The sequence below is a fragment of the Prinia subflava genome, chromosome 4, assembly GCF_021018805.1.
Source record: "Prinia subflava isolate CZ2003 ecotype Zambia chromosome 4, Cam_Psub_1.2, whole genome shotgun sequence".
NCBI classification, from domain to species: Eukaryota; Metazoa; Chordata; class Aves; order Passeriformes; family Cisticolidae; genus Prinia; species Prinia subflava.
The window spans coordinates 24,659,421-24,678,892 of NC_086250.1; the positions used below are offsets into that span (position 1 = coordinate 24,659,421).

General features: G+C 40.0%; 2 protein-coding genes across 6 annotated transcripts in view; one reads left to right on the top strand and one right to left on the bottom strand.

Annotated features, from left to right (window-relative positions):
* LOC134549943 (cytoglobin-1-like) overlaps positions 1-6,479 on the top strand; it is a 29,310-nt gene extending 22,831 nt beyond the window's left edge. Inside the window, 2 exon segments of the mRNA XM_063396094.1 lie at positions 846-1,086; positions 2,280-6,479. Of these exon segments, the coding sequence (XP_063252164.1) occupies positions 846-1,086; positions 2,280-2,408 (370 nt within the window). The 3' untranslated portion in view covers positions 2,409-6,479.
* A 1,903-nt stretch (positions 6,480-8,382) lies between these two features.
* Positions 8,383-19,472, bottom strand: part of LUC7L2 (LUC7 like 2, pre-mRNA splicing factor) — a 42,717-nt gene continuing 31,627 nt past the window's right edge. For 3 of the 5 annotated variants that reach the window (XM_063396097.1, XM_063396100.1, XM_063396096.1), the window contains 7 exons: positions 18,554-18,664; positions 17,763-17,906; positions 16,496-16,672; positions 14,382-14,473; positions 13,488-13,517; positions 12,340-12,534; positions 8,383-9,441 (listed from right to left, as the gene is read on the bottom strand). In XM_063396097.1, coding sequence (XP_063252167.1) covers positions 9,249-9,441; positions 12,340-12,534; positions 13,488-13,517; positions 14,382-14,473; positions 16,496-16,672; positions 17,763-17,906; positions 18,554-18,664 — 942 coding nt within the window. In that variant the 3' untranslated portion in view covers positions 8,383-9,248. Of the gene's footprint in view, positions 9,442-12,335; positions 12,535-13,487; positions 13,518-14,381; positions 14,474-16,495; positions 16,673-17,762; positions 17,907-18,553; positions 18,665-19,472 lie in introns of those variants that run through there. The other 2 variants (XM_063396098.1, XM_063396099.1) reach the window with 2 other exon arrangements.

Sequence of the window (19,472 nt, forward strand, 5' to 3'; positions counted from 1 at the left end):
CTACTGAGCACTGACACAAGTTGCCCAAAGAAGTTGTTGAGTCTCCATGCATGGAGATACTCAAAAGCCATCTGGCCATGGTCCTTGGGCAACTGGCTTGACCAGTGGTGTTGACCCAGATGATCTCCAGAGGTTCCTTCAAGCCCAACCATTTTGTGACTCTGTGAAATGCAATGTGGAATGTGCTATGGATATTTCAGGTGGATAACCAGTTTACCCAATGGAGAAAACTGCTTTTTTAAAAAGAGTTTGACCAATATGACTGTAATTGATCACAGGTAATTTCAAACACACTGCACTGTGTTTGAAATAAATGGAATGAGCAGTACCCCATACTCAAACAACAATCCATCATAGGCAGTAAGAAAGCTTTGCAGTGGACTATAGGACGGGGTTAATTAACAACACCAATAGTAGGGTTTCTCTATGAAAACACCCACCCAGTATCACAGTGGTCATATCTGCTGTCCAGAACATCTTTGGGACTATTAAACTGTCACAGTCACCCCATGTGAATGTGCTCCCACTTCTGTGTGAAAGTAACACTGAGAGTTAACACTGAGAAAATACTAACTTTAGAAGCAGTGGAATACGTTCATTATAGGTTTTGTGATGAGCAAAAGAAATGCCCTGGGGAGAGGCAAGGGAGAGAGGATCGGCTGCTATGTGCATGGGGTGCATACACAGACGCAAAAGGCAAAAGAAACAAGGAATGCAGAAGTGTCTATTCTAATAAAGAGAAGGGGAAAAGGAACATAAATGCATAAGGCAAGGCCTGGAATGTGTGGCCATGTCTGCATCGATACGTTGGTCCACAAGTCAGGATGTCTTTCATTCCTCAACAGGATGTTTACTGAGCACCCAGACACCAAGTCCTACTTCACACATTTCAAAGGCATGGACTCTGCCGAAGAGACGAAACAGTCAGATCAAGTCAGGGGCCATGGCAAGAAGGTTTTCAGTGCCATTAATGACATGGTGCAACACCTGGACAACTCTGAGGCTTTTCTTGGGATAGTGACTCCACTAGGCAAGAAACATGCCACCCAGCTGAAGATTGACCCCAAAAACTTTAAGGGTGAGTGAGCAGCCCTCTTCCCAAAGGGTGTAATTTTAAGGAGGATGGGTTTTCCCCTTTGAGGGATAGAACTGAGGAACATAGGCTTTGTATGTAGGAATACATATATGTGCATCAGCGAATGGAGGCGCTGGAAGGTGAGATGGTTGATAGTGGAAGATGGCAGGAGTGAGAGATCTGGCATTAGTGGGGAAGATGGCTGTGCAGCAGATGTGGTGCGGGCAGGTGATGTGGTGCTCAGGTGGGAGCTGCAAAGTTGCCCATGAGCTGTAGAGAGTTTTCTCAGTGCAATACGATTCCCACACCTGCCACTTAATAACAAGATACAGAAAAGCAGTTTAACACTGGACTTCAGTCCCTTATGTATTTTTTTATCTTGTAACAGGAGCTGAGCATTTCTAGGACAACTAAACCAGCTGTTATTGAGCAACAATGACAACAGCATTGTCATAGTTAAAAAATCTCAAATAATAAATACAGGATCAAATTATTTCCCAGATCTACCTAAGATCACTAGCAGAGTGCATTTATAACTATTTTGTCTGCCTTACACAGCAAAAAGAGGCACCTTCTGGCAAAGATTATTTCCAAACAAAGGTGATTTTAAAAGCAGTGGGCCCAATTTTCAATGAGTGGGAAAATAAGTGATGATTTCTGGCTGAAAATACTTTTTCAGGGTAAAAATGCACACAAAACAATAAATGCTGCACAGGAAATGAGCTGGCATTTCAAAGTATACCACCTACCTAGTGACTGCAAGAACTCTGCTGCAGAGCACTGGATAGCTAATGAGCAGGAAAGGTCAGGGAAAAACCTAGCCCCCAAGCCATGTATTCCATAGGTGTCCAACAAGGGGCTCATCATGGCCTCTAAATACTTGGGACAGTCCCCTGCCTGGAGAAGGATTGCAGTGGATGGACAAAGCACATCAGTCCTATACAGACATCCTTAGGTGCTAGGTGCAGTCAACATTAACTAGATACAGGACAGTTAAAAACAGTAGCACTTTTTGGGAATTCTATAATGCATCTTATTTTCCATGCCCTGTTACAAGCTCTGCAGGTCACGTGCTGTATTGTGCTGAATTGTTCTGGTACCCCTTTCTGCCCTCCAAGAATTCCAGCTAAAGATATGTAAGTTCTTATGCCTCTAATGTGGAGAAAAGTTCACACTGGTTGTTTCTTCCCTTCTCCTCATTTAGATTATCTGTAACATTATCTTACAATTGATGGAGGAGAAATTTGGTGGAGACAGCAAAGTTTCCTTTGAGAAGGTGACCAATGAAATCTGCACCCACTTGAACAATATCTACAAAGATGAGGGTTGGTGAGGATGTACACCCTCCAGGCTCTTCAAACAACTTGCAAGCACTGATTTGCTGCTTTTGGGGCCCCAGCCACAGCTGGAAAAATTAAATTTTAACTAAAAAAAGGCAAGAAAAAAGGCTTCCACAATATAGGTATCAATGTCAATAATTTCCTTAGCAAACTGAGTTTCTACAGCTAAACAAAACCCAGATACATCAAAGTCAACCAACAAATCCTGATGTGCTTTGCAGTTTCAGTGTTCCAGGTGGGTTCCTCTGGCCACCGTCCTTGAAGACTACATTTTAAGATGGTGACTTTAAGCTTTCTAAAGACTTGCTCCTTATAGCAGCACCAGAAACTCTTTGGCTCACCTACCACCTCTCCATCCTCACGAATGACAGGAAGGAGACCATTTTGAAGCATCTCCAGAATCTTGCTAGAGGTTATTATTTAAGAGGCATGAGTATTGTTCTGTGTTTGAACTTAAACAAGGGGGAAGTGGTGTATGGGAGGGACCAGCATCTGGAAGAGACATGAGGAAAGTCCCATCCTGCATGAGCCAGGAGAGTCACTGAAAGTCCCATCTTGCATGAGCCAGGAGAGTCACTAAACCTTGGTTTCTCAGAGCAGCTTTCATCAAGGGATGACAACACCGAGTGTGGTCACCACTGGACCCCTCTGGGCAGGGATGAATGTCTCCAGGGAGTGGATTCCACTGTGTTACTCCCAGGAAATTACCTGGGTTGCGTAGCTAAATGAACCAAGAGTAGAGCTCACTGGCTCTTGTGCACTCAAAATGCAGCCAGCTGATGGAGACTGCTGCTTCGCTGCATGGGCAGCACAGGGGCCTCAGCCTGGCATGGGACTCATCCTGTCGTCACACAGCCTGAGCCTCCCTTCAGTGTTGACTGGGTCCTGAACTATTTAGTTGCTTTTTTTTTTTTTTTTTTTAATTCCTTAGACTTGGTGAAATAATCAGCTAATAACAGCAAATAACCACATGCTGGTTTGATTCAGTGTAATGCAATAAACACAGAGAAAGCAGATGTGCCCTCTCATTTGCTTCACAGAAAAGGTGATGTGCAGTAGTGGCAGCTGGTTACAGTGCACATTTACTGATGGTAAATGTGCTTGGGGGCGGTTTCCAAAACCAGCTCAACCTCCCACCCATCCATCATATTTGTGGCAGTCAGGATTCTCATGGTTTTCACTTCACCATGAAGCAACAGTCTTGTAAAAAAGTAAAAATGCAGTTTTCCTTCATTCAATGTGTAGTTTTCCTCATCCACTACATTTGGCAAAGGATGCTAAATCCCAAAGTCCAGAAGAGGAAGTCTAGCCTGAGGGGAAGATGGAGCAGGCTGCTTTATTTGCTTCAGTGTTCTGTTCAGCTTGGGAGGAAAGGGAAGAATACTGCACAGCATTGGCAAGGACTGTAAAAAAAAGAACAAGACATGTAAAAAATATTTACAGTCTCAAATCTCTCTGAGGGAGTACAAGTAGTTAAAGCTCTGAAAAGAGGTGGTGGCAGTTCTTTACTCCCATCGCTCTGCTGCAAACCGGTTTGAGCTTAGGAAGATTTGAAGGCAGGAATTCAAAAAGTTACAGTGGTTCCAGTGAAATGTCCCCACCTACTTACCACCTTCTAGAGATGGTGAAGAAACTGCAGGGAAAGATAGATTTCAGGTCTTACTGAAAAGAATAAGAAGTAACAGTACTTATAAGAATAAGTAGTAACAATGCAAGAATTTATTAAGCAAGAGGAAAAAAGTGATCAAAGCAAAAAAAACCCAAAGAACCACCATGCAGGACTGGACAAAGAGTGCTTTAACATGTTTTATAAGCCTCTGCATCAGAAGAAACTAATTTCTACTGTCTGGAATAAAAGACAACATTACTGAGGAAGGTGGCATGTGAAATATGGGACATAGAACAGTAAACTGGAGGGGTTATCAGGTGCTGCAGGCCCCTACACAACACTCTGCACACTGCCATCACCTCTGAAGCATGGCGCAGTCTGCATTTATACTCAGTTTAGTGCTGACTGCAACCTCCATCTGCTGTGTTCCTACTACTAAACCTATACCCCTGGATGTACTCACCCACGCCCTTGCCTGCCTTGCAGTCGCCCCAGGGGTCTGAAGTCTTGTTACCATTCTCTCTTCAGCTACATAGATAATCCCTGCTCTAAGGCTATTTAACATTTGCTCAGTCTACCCTTTGCACTGGCTTAGAGAGCTGGTTTACCTATTTTCTCCCACTGCTCTTCGGCATGGGTGGTGCAAGATAGGCTGGACAGACAGAGGGGCTCCAGGGCAGGGCTATCATTGTAGCAATGGGATGGTAACTCCCAGATTCAACAGCTGTTGGAAGGCAAGGGGACAAAAGAAGAGCCTCCTGTGCCACCTCCAATGGCCAGTCATGCGTTGGGTAACAGGATGTGGTGGCACTAGGCCAAGCACCTCTGCTTGGAAATGTCACCATTTTACTGTGTGGTTCCTCCTGCTGCAGTGGGAAAAGCAACACACAGGCTGTGTGGCACTAGGCCAGACACCCCAGGGAAGTGGCTGAGTAGCCATCCATGAGGGTATTTAGAAGGTATGAAGATATGGCACTTGGGGATGTGGCTGGGCAGTGCTGGGTTAATGGGTGGATTCGATGATCTTGAGGGGCTTTTTCAAGGTAACCAATTCTGTGATTCCATGTTCAGGAAATGATCTCATTTCTGGTAATGTGACATTCTGCAGCTCCTTGTCATCTTAACCTTTTTGTTTTGCACTCCTCTAACTAATCTGGATTGATTATAAGATATGGGAATGATGCTTGCAGGTTCACTGCAATTCAAACACTTTAAATCTGTTATTTATTTTTTCTGCTCATTTTGTGCATCAGCAAAATTTCCAAGATCTCAAAAGCTGATGCTCAGCTACAGCATTCCTAAGTTCCCTCAAGAGCTCCATTTCATAATCTGTTTAACCATGAAGACTAAGGTCAGTCCATACCACTTCAGCTGTCCAGCAGGAAATTTACAGGTGATGAATATCTCAGTTTTACACTCCTGGAAATAAAGATCATTGGGTCCTGCTGCATGAAAGATCTGTAATTAGGCACAACTCTCCTCTTCTGATAGATGCTCCAAATCTTTTGCATCCTAAGTGTATTTCATCAGTCATCTTAATTTTTTTTTCCCAACTGCACTTCAGTCCTGTATTTCCACAAGTAATTCAGATTATTATATGAGGGTGTTGGGGGTTAGATTTGCCTCTTTTTCACTTACAGAATTTTTTCCCATAAGTTGCTACGAAAAAAAGACAGAGCTGGGGGGGCAGTTGCTTTCTCTTGTTCTCAGCATCGAGGAGGACAGTCAAGCTGCCCCTCGCTGCAGGAAGAGTTCACAGCCATCACTCCATCTTGTCCTGGGAAATCTACCATCATCTGCTCGTGTACCCAGGAATCCTGAGCTCGCTTTCTCCGGCCCTGGCCCCACCACCGCTGCTCCTTCCGAGCTTTGATGTTTTCCTGCTACTCTGTAGCCCTGCACTGCCCAGCCCTGCCAGGACACCCCTGCTGCTCCAGCTGCCAGCGCAGAGCTCCTCATCTCATCCACCAGCCCGGGACTTTCCACCGTTCCAGCTCGGCCTCTTGGAGTCCTGCAGGGGCACCAAGATCAAACTGCCCCAGGCTTTTGTGAAAGAAAGCCCTCGAGTTTCCTGGTTCTGTTTATTATTAATGCTGTAGTTGTTGTTTGTTTGTTGTTTTGTCATATATACTAATAAAGAACTGTTATTCCTATCCCCATACTTCTGCCTGAAAGCCCCTTTAATTTTCTGAATGAGAATAATTTGGAGGGAGGGGATTTGAATTCTCCATCTCTAGGCAGGTCTTGCCCCCTTCCTAGCAGATACCCGTCTTTCAAACCAAGACAGAGGGAATCAGAGATAAGCCTTACTGTCTTGCTTAACGTTTAGTATGGTACTTCCCCTTCATAAGGGAAGGCCCAAATCCAATTCCTCTTTTGTAATTAAATTTAAAAGCCATTTGTAGAATGAACGGCATATTATCCAGAATTTGCTGGTGTGGACTCTAGACACTGTTTTGTCACAGTATGCAAATCTCACCCACCCTCCCTTCCCCCCCCCTTTTTATGATACACAATTTTTAGTTGCTTGACTGCAGGGGGAGACAGGTCCTCAGTATTTCTGGAATACCATTACTACAGAAAGGAATTCCAAATGAATCACTGGCATCTGTGCTATGTAAGATAAATCTAGAAATGACTGCTCACCTTTTGTCACACCACTAGAATCCCATTAACAACTATGTGACGATAGATGCTATCAAGCACTTTACTTTCTGGCTGTACCAGATGGACAAACACTGGTAACTTCCATCCATCAAGCACCTAGGCCATCCAGGAAATCAAGAAACAGTCCCAGGAAGGAAACGCATCCTTGGAATTCAAATGGATAAATAAATAGAATTTTTAAAAAGGGTTAAGTAGTTAGTCGTCCTTAAAATGATGTGAATCCTTTGAATTCACATCATTTTAAGCTTGTAAAGTAGAATGTACAATGCCGGATCCAAGTCCTTGCAGAGGTGTAAAGGTCCTGTTCTAGCTTTCATCCCCAGCCAATACACTGCTAAATTACCTTCTGTATTAGAATTATCACCCATGTGTTCTGACCATACAGAAGATGCTACAGAAACGACACTGAGGACAAATGCACGGTGAATGGTATTACACAATGATGTCAGCAGGCCTTCATAGGCACTTGCACTAGGGAGGGACAGAGGCTGCGGAACCTGCATTGGAAATGCCAATAAATCATTACAAACACTGCTCTTAAGCATCACTATTAGGTAACTCAGTGATGTGATCACAAGGAGGAAAATTACCAATATCCAAATTCTTCTGTATAGGAGTAGGGCATATCTGAGTAGTTCAAATGCCCCAAAGCACTTTGAATCCAACAGAATGGACAACAACCCTTTATGTGTTGTCAGCAACATGGATTTGGATGAAAGGCACCCTCAGTGAGTTGGTCCAATCAACACAGTGGAGCAAAGGCATATCATCTACAGGGGGATGGGTCTGTGCAAAGCTCATGAAGTTCAACAAGGCCAAGTGCAAGGTGCTGCACCTGGGTCAGGGCAATTCCAAACACAAATCCAGGCTTAAGGACAAACAGATGGAGAGCAGCCCTGCAAAAAAGGACTCGGAGTGAATGAGGGCCTGGTGCACTCAGAGCACAGAAAGCCTAACATGTCCTGGGCTGCACCCAAAGCAGCGTGGGCAGAAGGTGGGGGAGGGATTCTGCCCCTCTGCTTTGCTCTGGTGGGACCCCACCGCCCTCACCTGGATCCAGCTCTGGGATCTTCAGCATAGGAAGGACATGGACTTATTGGAGTGGGCTCACAGGAGGGCACAAAGATGAGCAGAAGGACTGATCACCTCTCCTATGAGGAAAGGCTGATGGAGTTCAGGTTGTTCAGCCTGAAGACAAGGGTCTGGAGAGATCTCAGAATACTCTAGTACCTGATGGGAACTTACAACTGAAGAGAGACTTTTTACAAAGGCATGCAGTGACAGGACAGGGGGGAATGGCTTTAAACTGAAAGAGGGTAGATTTAGATTGGATATTAGGAGTCAATTCTTTGCAGTGAGGGTCAGGAGGGGTTGCCCACAGAAGTTGTGAATGCTCCATCCTTGGAAGTGTTCAAAGCCAGGCTGGATGGGGCTCTGAGCAACCTGGTCTAAAGAATGGTCTCCCTGGCCACAGGAAAGGGATTGGAATTGGATGATCTTTCCCTTCCAACCCAAACTGTTCTATGATTCTAACTCCACATGTTCCTACTTTTGAAGATTTTAGAATAATCAGGATTGCAAGCGGAATGACTGCTTCTCCTAGCACACATCTGTATGTTAAAAACGCTAATAATCAGATTTTTTAAAAAAGATAAACTGCTAGTTAACCACGTTAAGAGACCAGAATATCCTTGTTAAGTTATTGGACAATATGGTTTATTTTTGATTTTTTTTATTTCTTTTGTTCTTAATTTTGTTTGTTGTTGCTGTTTGCTTGAATACAATTAAAGGTGTGCTCCACAAGAAAAAGCAGAAAGAGTCCTTATGGAAAAAAACAAATATATTGAGCACATACCAATCAAATGGTACAGATATGGGACTGGCTTTGATTTCAAAATTTAAGTAGAAATAAAAAAGATCTAATGCAACAGCTGTTCAACTTCCCAGTCTAAATAGGCACTGTAAAAAGACATTTCCACTTTCTCCAGCACACATTCCTGTCTAAATGCTCCCACTTGTAATCAACTCCTAGGATCCCAAACAAAAATAAAACCCAACACTCTGAACATAATCTTAGAGTAAAAGTTAATATCCATCCTTCCACCCACCCTCTTACAAAAAAGCAAACAACAAAAAAAAATTTCCCCAAATACAACCTTTCAATGCTGCTCTTTTACCGGAGCAGAATTGGAGAATTGATAAAGGTTCAAAAGCACCCAAGGCAAGTAGTACAATGTAATTTGTTCACTAACTTGTATTGGAAAGGAGATTAAAAACATTGAGATCTGCATCTTGGTACATAAAACTGTTGTCCTAAATAAAGAGAGTATCTTTCAGAAAAGTTTTACAACTTGATGGAAGTCCAGGACCCAGCTTTAGGCATCATTAATTCATGAGGTTTAATTCTGACTTTGTTATAACCACTTTTATATATTGTACATCTACCCTAGTTGGATCAGTGTTGGAACTGCTCACGGGTGTCCCTTTGAACAATTGTAAACTAAACCAAAGTATGAAACTTCATAAGAAGCTAGAGATCAGGTCAGTATACAGCCAGTTATATCTCCCCTGCTTCACGCTCCTCTGAGCTCCTCGGCTCTTCTGATCGGCCGTTAGCGCTTTCGTACGAACGTTTCTTGTCTTTGAAATCCCGTGGCGATCTCTCCCTTGAGCTTCTGTCTTTATCACGGGATGTTCTATCGCGATCTCTTGAACGCTCTTTGTCTCTGGAAGATCTTTCTTTAGAGGATCTGAAAAGTGCAGTGTATCCGAGAATTCACATTAGACATGAATTAGTAACTATCAAACAGCACTTATATTTTACATTTTTCTTCTTTTTTCAACCCAGCTTTAGATTTATATTAACAGAAGTGTATGAGAAGACATCAAACCATTCTACCCTTCTCCCTTTCCTACTTTCCATTTCAAAAGACAAGTACTTTGAGGTAGAATTTAATCTACTATTAGGATCACCCCAATACCTCCGAGGGTCCAGTCTTGCAGAGAAATGGCTTAATAAACAGCAAGACGGCTTCTCTGGACATGCTTTGTAAAATAATAGGTTTTAGTAACAACAAAAATAACAAACATTATAAAGCAAAGAAATACAAACTGAACACAGTGTACAGAACACTCCTACACTGGCTAAGGCATTCAAAACAAGCTTGTAAGTTCTTTTGTGCTCTTTCTTAAATACTGAGACTTAGGTGGACTATTTGGCACCTTGCCCAATGAACTTGGCAACAGGCTTTGAGATGCACTTCCAAAGCCCAGTCACTGTCTCTGTGCTGGCACTGAGCCAGTTACAATGAGCAGGCTATAGAGAATTCTAGTTTAGTTTCTTTATATGTTTCAAGGTAAGCTGAAACTCTTTCCCTTATATAGAAACATCTGCTTGGGTGTAAGAATGCACTACTACAATCTACATTTATTACAGAGCCCAGATTAAGTTCAATGTGCTTCACTACACCTCTTACTTTCAGCCTCCACCTCCAAGTTTGCATTAACTGGAGTTGAGGAGAAATTTCTCATCTGTAGTCTCTAGTTTAATAACAGTGTCTAGCATTTTTCAGACTATAAATTAAAAACTTAAATAACACATTTAAAAACAGAAATTTGCTTAAAAGTAGGGGGCTATTAACTTGCACAGTTCTGGAATGGAGGCTCTATATGACAAATACAAACCAAATCTGGTATCTGTTCTACAACCATATTTTGTTACAAGAACTAACCCTTGTGTGACTTGGAAAGGTTGGAGTAGTGTTCTTTTTAGGTATCTTACTCTGATAAACAAGCATTTTCAAAACCTTTACGATGGACACAGAAAACACCTGTTTGTTAAAGAAACTGTGTACTTTTAAACTAAATTAGCTACCTATATGGGAGAAAAATGGATGAGACATCCTCCTCTATACTCCCTTACGGATGCACTTTGGTCTTTTTTGAAAAACATTCCACCTGTATTTTACCATGTATGCAATCACTAAATGTTCTAATACAAACTTTTACAGAAAAATCTTAACAGTTAGCCAATCATTTCCTAGTTGAAAAATTTGATACTCTAGACAGCGAAACTGTACTCTCTCCATTTAGAGAAAGTTACTGTCACTTTATCTCCAAGCTTCAAAACTAAGGTCTGCAAAATGCTCCTCTACTGTAGGAGTGCATTCTTACACCCAAGCAGGTGTTTCTATATAAGGGAAAGAGTTTCAGCTTACCTTGAAACATATAAGGAAGTTAAACTAGAATTTTCTATAGCCTACCATTGTGACTGGCTCAGTGCCAGCACAGAGACAGTGACTGGGCTTTGGAAGTGCATCTCAAAGCCTGTTGCCAAGTTCATTGGGCAAGATGCCAAATAGCCCACCTAAACAATCAAGTAGTAAAGAGACAGCACAGAGGTGCTTGAGGCTTTTTTTGAATGCCTTAGCCAGTGTAAGAGTGGTTTGTATACTGTGTTTGGCTTGTATTTCTTTGTTTTATAATGTTTATTACTTTTGTTGTTATTAAAACCTATTATTTTACAAAGCATGTCCAGAGAAGCTGTCTTGCTATTTATTAAGCCATTTCTCTGCAAGGCTGAACCCTTGGAGGTATTGGGATCACTCAATACTCTACTGATTTCTTTTTGTAAGCTTACAAAGAAGTGACCTTTCACATTAGTTGCTCTTCTGAAAAGATTATTTTCTCTACAAAGTAGTGTTTTGCAAGACTCAGTACTTGCAAAAAACCAGTAGATTCACAGGCGTTACACTTTTCCACAAACTACATGTCACAGAAGAAGAGGAGCTACATGCCAAATAAAAGCTTCATCCTGGAGTTAGCACAACTGTTTATCAAGTACCTTGTGCTCAAGTCCCCTGCAGAAGTAAGAATGATTTAACTCCTGAAATAATTTGAACTATAAGCCCTGCTTGTGTGGCCACTTCAAAACCTGACTTCTTGCAGGTCAACAGGTTTTAAGACTGGACTACTCTTTCACTGTACTGCTCTTGAAGTGCCACAGTGGGTAACCTATACAAGAAAGGAATCCTGTTTATGAACCTTCCTACCAAATAACTTGTTGTGCAATCCCAACACTTAAGTTATGCTCATTCATGTAAAACAAGCCAGCAAATCCTCGGGAGCAGACAGCAACGGAATCATTCAAAAGCAACAGCCCCAGCCTGCTCCCTGCAGTAATCTTTCCACGAGAGGTCCTTGCAACACACAATCTTCAGATGCAGTGGAAAAAGTTTGAGGCATACCTAAACCTACTTTTATCTTTTCACAACAGATGAGCTCTGGTGTTCGGAACAAGAGTCCAAGGGAAAACCTGAATGTATTTACAGTAATATCCCTGGGTTCACATGAAAATCAGCTGTTTCATTTTCTATGCTGCACAAAACTGGTGTAATCAACTTGCCACCAATACTCTGTAGAACTCATCCAAAACAGAAATAATATATAACCCTGTTATTGTTATATAAGAGAAATAGAGACTAAATCACTTTGGTGTGTCAACTCATAAATATGCTGAAGTTGTAACTGAAATCTGAGACAGACTCAAAATGTGTTGAAATTATTAAGTGGTAAGCATAAACTTAATTTTGTGTGAAATTTTTCACTGTGTGCTGGGAAAAGCCATTTATTTCTAAGGCAACATTCACCTCTTCTTGGAGCTGCGTTCTCGGCTCCTCTCCCTGGAGCTGTGCCTGCTTCTATGATGGCTGCGGCTCCGGCTGCGGCTGGTGGAGCGGGACCTGTGGCGGTGGCGTTTCTCACGGGATTTGGATCGAGTCCTTCTCTTCCGTTCCCGTGAGGCTGAGCGAGAGCGGTGTCTGCGGCGATCTCGGGACCTAGATCTAGGAACAGAGAGGGCTTACACCACCCACTACTCTCACCCAGCCGCTCTCACCAGTGTACTGTGAACATCATGCACTCTATGTGCAAGCACATCTGTATAGAGAACGGCCTGCAGTGTTCAGAGTGTCACATTGAAGTGTCTGATTCACAGGCAAACAGACATTAGAAAGCAACATTAGAAAGGCTACAAACTCCTTTTTGACTACTTCAGACAATTTTATAGTTAATTCATGACTGTATGGCTACAGCACAGCCAACACAGGCTCCTGGAAGCAAATAAAAATAGGAAAAAAATCTGCTTCTTTACATTTAAAACTAGTGTCTTTATCAGGCAAAGAACTTAATGATGCAGAGACAGGGATCATCTGCCAGAATCTATGTGTTATGATTTTCTTTAAAAAATGGACTATATTGTTCCCCATAACTACAACAACAAAACTAATCTGGAAGGTTCTAAACACTACACAAATTTGTGGGTTTATTTATTTAATTTAATTTAATTATTATTGTTTTTCTTTCTTTATTTATTTTCTCCCAAATCACTTTGCAATCATACCTCACTGGTGACCTTCAACTGTGTAGATCTGAAAGAACACTTCTACTATTCATGAGTGACCTATGAGTTAACCTGGAGCTTAGGAATTTTGAAAACATGGACTATCACCAAAAGGTATTAGCCAGAAGCTTTTGTAAAGAAAAAGCAATTCTCTGTGTTTTAAGTGTTACTTGGGACATGAAGCTTCACTGTAATAGCCACAAAATAGATGCAGATGTATAAACTCAGTAGGATGGTGATAAATAGTGTACAAACACAGAGAGATGACTATGTAACAGAAAGCTTTGTTTGTAAAGATGGACATCTTAAACTAATAGCGCTAAACAGAGTTAAAATGTTCCAGCTTGTGAAAGGCTAACTTCACCGCTGGCATTCCTTGTCTGCAGATTTATGTACCTTTTGGCATGCTTGCTGTGGGATCTGGACCTGAAATAAATGGAAAATAGTAATTTTTCTTAAGAGACTCTCACTATCAAATAAAGTGCAATTTAGTAATAAATCAGACTAGTTGATCTGTTATTGGATTTCTTGTTTTAGTAGCAAGTATTTAAAGGCCTTTTATTTGATGTCAACATCTTTGTAACATGTTTATCAGGAAACCCATCTCTGTTTTGTGTCGCTTGGGGTTTTTTAAAATTTATTTTTGAGGCTACTCTACTAGAAGCCCAGAAGACTATCTAACCAGCTTTTTAACTCACATCCCTCCCACAGAAAAAGCTCACAGTTGAAGTCAGTATTCCCTTATTTCCTGACAGGCAAATAGTACCAAACTGCAACAGATTTCAGAAATTCACACTGTTAACTCCTGAAACGTAACACGTCAAGAGAACTGCAGCTCATATTCCATTCCACTCTAGCCCCACCAGACCTGGAAGCTACTATTTCATAGAAGAACAGGGAACTGCTTTCCCTAATCATACATTCAATTACTTCCAACAAGGAAAATTTCTAACATCTCTGAAGAAAATTGCTAATAGATGTAAGGAGCTCATGTGTGTAAGCTCACATCTGTCAGGTCTCAAAACAAGGTACACACCTGAAAATTATCTCACTTAAAGGCCCTTTGTTCAAATATGTTTAGACAATATTACTAGTAATTTTCAAAAAGGCTTTTTATGAGAACAATATCATGTTTTAAGATTTAGAATGAAATTCCACCTCAATCCTTCTCAGTTTCCAAAGAATGCAAACTATTGTAATTCTTCAAATTTAGAAATGTGTATGAATTCAGATTTTTCTTATTAAACATAAATAGGTCATAATGTACATGCAATTAAAACACATCCCTACCTCCTTAGTTTCTCCCTTTCTTCTCTTTCCCTCTCCTCTCTACGTTTCAGACGTTCCTGATTTCGTTTCTCCTGTTTATCAGCCACAATCCTCTGAAAGCAAAAGAACATACTAAGTTATATTAAAAAATTTCTCACATGAAGGTGCTATAAAAATAATCTACATAGTGAACATTCAGTTCTTTCCCTCAGGCATATCCCCATTCCCTTGTGTATATTATTCCTACTCTTTTCCTCAGTATATATACATGTATTTTATTTTTTCTTGGAGAAACAGATGTTATTGCAGAAGAGCTGCACGTGGGTGTTACATGAAGACCTGAAATATATGGAGTTAAATATTAAGTTTTTAATAAAGGGGAATTCAGAACAGTAAGTCATGCCTTTAATGTGAGAAGTCTCCATGCCAATCCTATCATATTTTGGACACTGGGAAAAGGCAGAAGGAATCAGAACCAGAAGAGTTAATTGTTTCTTAAAGGACTTGGTTGGGCCAACATCTAAGTTTTGAGGCTACTTTTTTCTGTATTATGACTGTGGGACAAAGTTAGAACAGATGCTTCAGCTGGTAGCCCCCAAGGTGAACTCACTGCTACTGGGGACAAGGCACGCTCAGTAGAGGGCCCTCAGATGTGAACTCACAACTGGACATCTGGCCAAACCCAAGTCTTGCCACCTTCTGGACATGATGCAAGAAATTCAACTCTTTGTAAAGACCTTCTTCTGAGAGGTGGAATTGCCCCAGCATCATCTTGATTAGATCTCTGAGGAAGGAGGGGATAGTTATTGTTTTCTTTCTTTATTAGGAAAGCACTTTGAAAGATTAATTTATTGATGCTTTGGGAAAATGAAATAGTTATCTATGAATATTTTGTTCCAAATGGTGTAAATAATTAGTTATTTCAACCCTTTAATCAAATTATATCTGTAATTCCTTGTAAACATCAGCAATTTAACTATAAGCAAGGTTTCTTGTTCAAGTTACTCTTTGCATAATTTCATGGAGGGATGGGAGGAAGCACACATGACCTGTTCTAGGCATCTAAGATTTAAGTTACACCAGCTATAGTTGTTAGGAGCCTAAACTGCCGACATCATCAACTGGAAGAGTTGGGCTCTCCAAAGGGTAAGTCACAGTTTCCATGCAAGACAGCTGGAGATTACAGAATGAACATAACCAAGTCAATTTATTCAAATTCAGTAGCAGCAATTTCTGCTCTTAGGACTTCAACCAATTTAGCTACTGTCTTTAATGATTTCTACAGTTAAAATGCTTAATTGAGCTGTGAACTCCATAATTTGTACATTAAGGTCATAAATGGCATCAGTGTTCAAATCCATTCTCTTGAAAACCAGAGGTCCAGAGTATCATTCCAGTAAGTCTTTCTTCTGGCATATGACTTCTGATCAAGATAGGTTATAATATTCCAACTGGATTTCAAGCGTTCAAGCTATAGAGAACATGCAACCTCCCCATAACAATTATTTCTGACTTCAAGATATACATAATTTGGTATTTGCACTTTGGATAGCTACAGCCTTGAGTTTTTGGGTTCTATTCAAAGTCGTTTCCTAATCTGTGTCCAGGTAAAAAAAAAAAATTGAGTTTTAATCATTCACCATAAAGCAGGTTGGTTGAGTTCCAAGCATTTTTTTTTTACATTTTTTGGATAATTTTTCCAAGTGTCATCATCCTTCCTTACTACACGCTCTTGTATTTTCAAGAGTCTCCTTATTACTTTTAGCCAATCATCTGACTAAAGGCAAAGTTCATTTCACTATCTCCTATGACTGCTGAGTATGTTTCAATATTGCAGTTGCTCATTCACAATACAGTTCTCCATTTTAGAAGGAGATTCAAGTTCTCTGTTCCTAAGATGCATTGCTTTGAATGTATGTTTTAATCTACCTCAGTGCAAAAGAGGTCATCTTACAAATCTATCCGGGTAATGGATGCTAAATTAGAATGTTTAGTTCAGTTTAGTGGTTTTAGGCTAATGACATCCAAAAGTTAAAGTGACATGAAAAAATTCACACACAGAGAAAGAAATAGTCTATCAAGGCTGCCAGGCAAATAATTAAGAGCACACACAAAAAAATGTAAGAATGATTTACCCTGAGTTCCTCAAGTTTCTCTCTTATTTCAATAAATCCCAAATGTAGTTTTCCTCCAAAGTGATCAGCAAGTCGCCGGTCATTGTCGTGAAGACCAAGATAAGCTGAGCACACTTCACAAACCCGTAGCTTCTGCTGCTGAAAGCTAGACGCAGGCATAGAATTCCTGTACACTTCCTAGAAAAGAAGAACATTTGCCATTACTTCAAAACGCACATAAGCACAAGGGTGAAACTTTGCCAAAGATACACTACAAATAACCCAATTCAATGTATACAACACCAGAACACCCTTTAGTTAATTCACACTGTTCATACATTAACTGTCTCGCTAAGATACAAGGCATGTTTCCTTATTTTGAAAACTGAACATATTTAAAAGCAGGACAACAGGAACTGGTTTTGCAAATTAAAAAAAAAAATTACTTAAGGTAACCTTAAGTAATATAATCTTATGTAATATAATCTTAAGGTAATTACTACCTTAAGATTATATTACATAGAAGGACGAACAACTTTTTCATGTACAACAATGAATACACATTAACACTATGATTACTATGTTGACATATTATGAAAATATGACATCAGTTTTAATTCTGAACCCCATTTAAAACAGTATTAGTTTCCTGAGAAATCTATCTGAATTTTAGACACTAATTAAACACATTATTTGAGTAATTTTACCTAAAGACATTCAGATGACAGACCAGCAAGACTGATAGCAATCCTTCTGGTACTACTGAAACAACTACAAATACTGATTTCTAGAAATTTCAGTATCTTTGTGTAATACAATACAGAAAAGCTCTTGGTGAGTTCTGTCAGCTGAACATTACAAGGATCATTTTGACTTTCATGATACACAAGACATGAACTTTCTTTTAGTGAAGACAATGGATCACTTCACCGAAGCTTTCCAGCACGACATTACAACAGGCCTGCCACAGCAAGAGCCATGAGACCAAACCAGGTAAGTCAGTGCAACCATCACAGCCACAAAGACAGTGTCCACAGAGACAACTGACCAATACAGCCAAACTAAGATAAATGCATAATTTGTGGAAGGAAGTATTTTAATGGTACAGGAGTGTACCGAGGGTAGAAACTTTAACTGTACAGGACACTAAAGCAATTTCTTTAGTTTTATATGTAGCCATTAGCTAAGGAATTGACACAGGTAAGGTGCCTTGCATTACACAGAGGCCAAGCAATTTAATATTTGACCCTGCCTTCTCCATCCCCTAAGCCTTACACAATCAACTTACTTCTGCTTCTCTCTTCTTTACCCGAGCCTTCTCCACTTCATCCATTACTTTTTGAGATTCTTCCACATTACCATCAGCTCCGAGCTGTTCTACTTTGGCCAACAGTTTCCCAATTTCTTCATTCAGCTCATGAACTCTTTCAGCCTTGAAAGACAAGGAAAGGCTTAACATAGGAAATGCTTTTAATTATGGAGAACAATCTGAACTACTACTGAGTTATGATATGCAAAATTGGAAGGACAGAATTAAAAGAGAGAACTTCTCCAGTTAGAAGTGAAACAGAAAATGCCTCTGCAAAAACACAGAAAAATGCTGAGTTACCAAGTCTATGAAAAATTCCAGTAAAGAATTTTGTTCAGAAAACTTAAAGTAATTCACACTGTTGTCTACACCAGTCTTTAAAAATTTGTATTTGTACAACCATTCCTCCTAGTATTTGCATATATGTGCAGAAAAATTATAGTTTTATTCATTCAAAAAAATCTACAGAAAAGGACATCGATTTTGTTTACTTTATAGATGAAGTTTGGATCAAAAAGTGTAAGAATCACTAACATTTCTATAGCATGGATTCAGAGTCAAGCTTCCTGAAGTGAAAAATATCAGGTGTCTCTTCCCTCTGTTCTCTTCTGTGCCTTAAGGCAGTTTTAGAAAGGATGGAGAAAATGCATTACTTTTTCCACCCTCTTCAGTATGAATTCTCAGATTTTATATATTTTCAAAACTTCAAACTGGCTCATTAGAAAAACTGGCCTCCAAAAAGACAGCAATAACTCAGCTGATATGCTTACTTTAGCTGCAACTTCAGCACTGATCTCTTCCTGGGTTTCTGCTAGTCTTTTCTTAGCCACTTCTGTTCGCCGGTCGCAGTCTGCAATAAATGACTGCAGGTGGTCCATTGCCTAAAACATCAGTAAGAACAAGGATCAATGCTGTCAAGAATATAATATTTCATTAGCTGTAAGGCTTCTTCAGTTTATTAAGGCTTTGCTTTCACACGTTTTTATTGGTGATTAGTGAAACAATAATCCACTGATTTATGCTGACTAATCACACATATTCATACAAATGGTTTAAAAAATTATAGTCTACACATTGTCATAGTTTCTAAGTATTTGCAGAAATCTGGAAGTGAATCTGTCTTATATCATCTTGAAGAAAAAGTAGTAGCAGTGAGTATTTCCAGTAGTGTTAAAATTCTTGGAAGGCTATTCAGGATCACTTCATCCAGCCATTGCATACAACACTGAAACTTTTTTCACTAAGGTTTAAGTAGGTATATTAACCATCCCTCCAAATAATAATTAAAAAACCCAAACACTTGTTTCCTAGCAAAGACTAACTTTGTCATTGGGAGTTCAAAACAAACTATAGTGTATGGAGACACAGGATATGATTTGTTATCTCCAATACCAAATTACTTTCTTTGTTAAGTGTAGAATTTAGAACTCTCTTCAAAGAATACACAGCTTTAACATTTGCTTGCTATCTGACAATGCTAAAACAGCACTCAGGTTTATCATACTCTGAGAGGCTGTCAACAGTTCTACCTAGAGATGACTAACAACACAAATTAGCATATAATCATGAAAAGGCAAGTAACCTTTCATGTAATTGTGCCAGGAGTTTCTCTGCTTCTTTATAAAATTGCTTTTCAAAAGTCTTCCTTCAGTCTGTACACAACTTAACATCTGTTACTCAATTTATGCA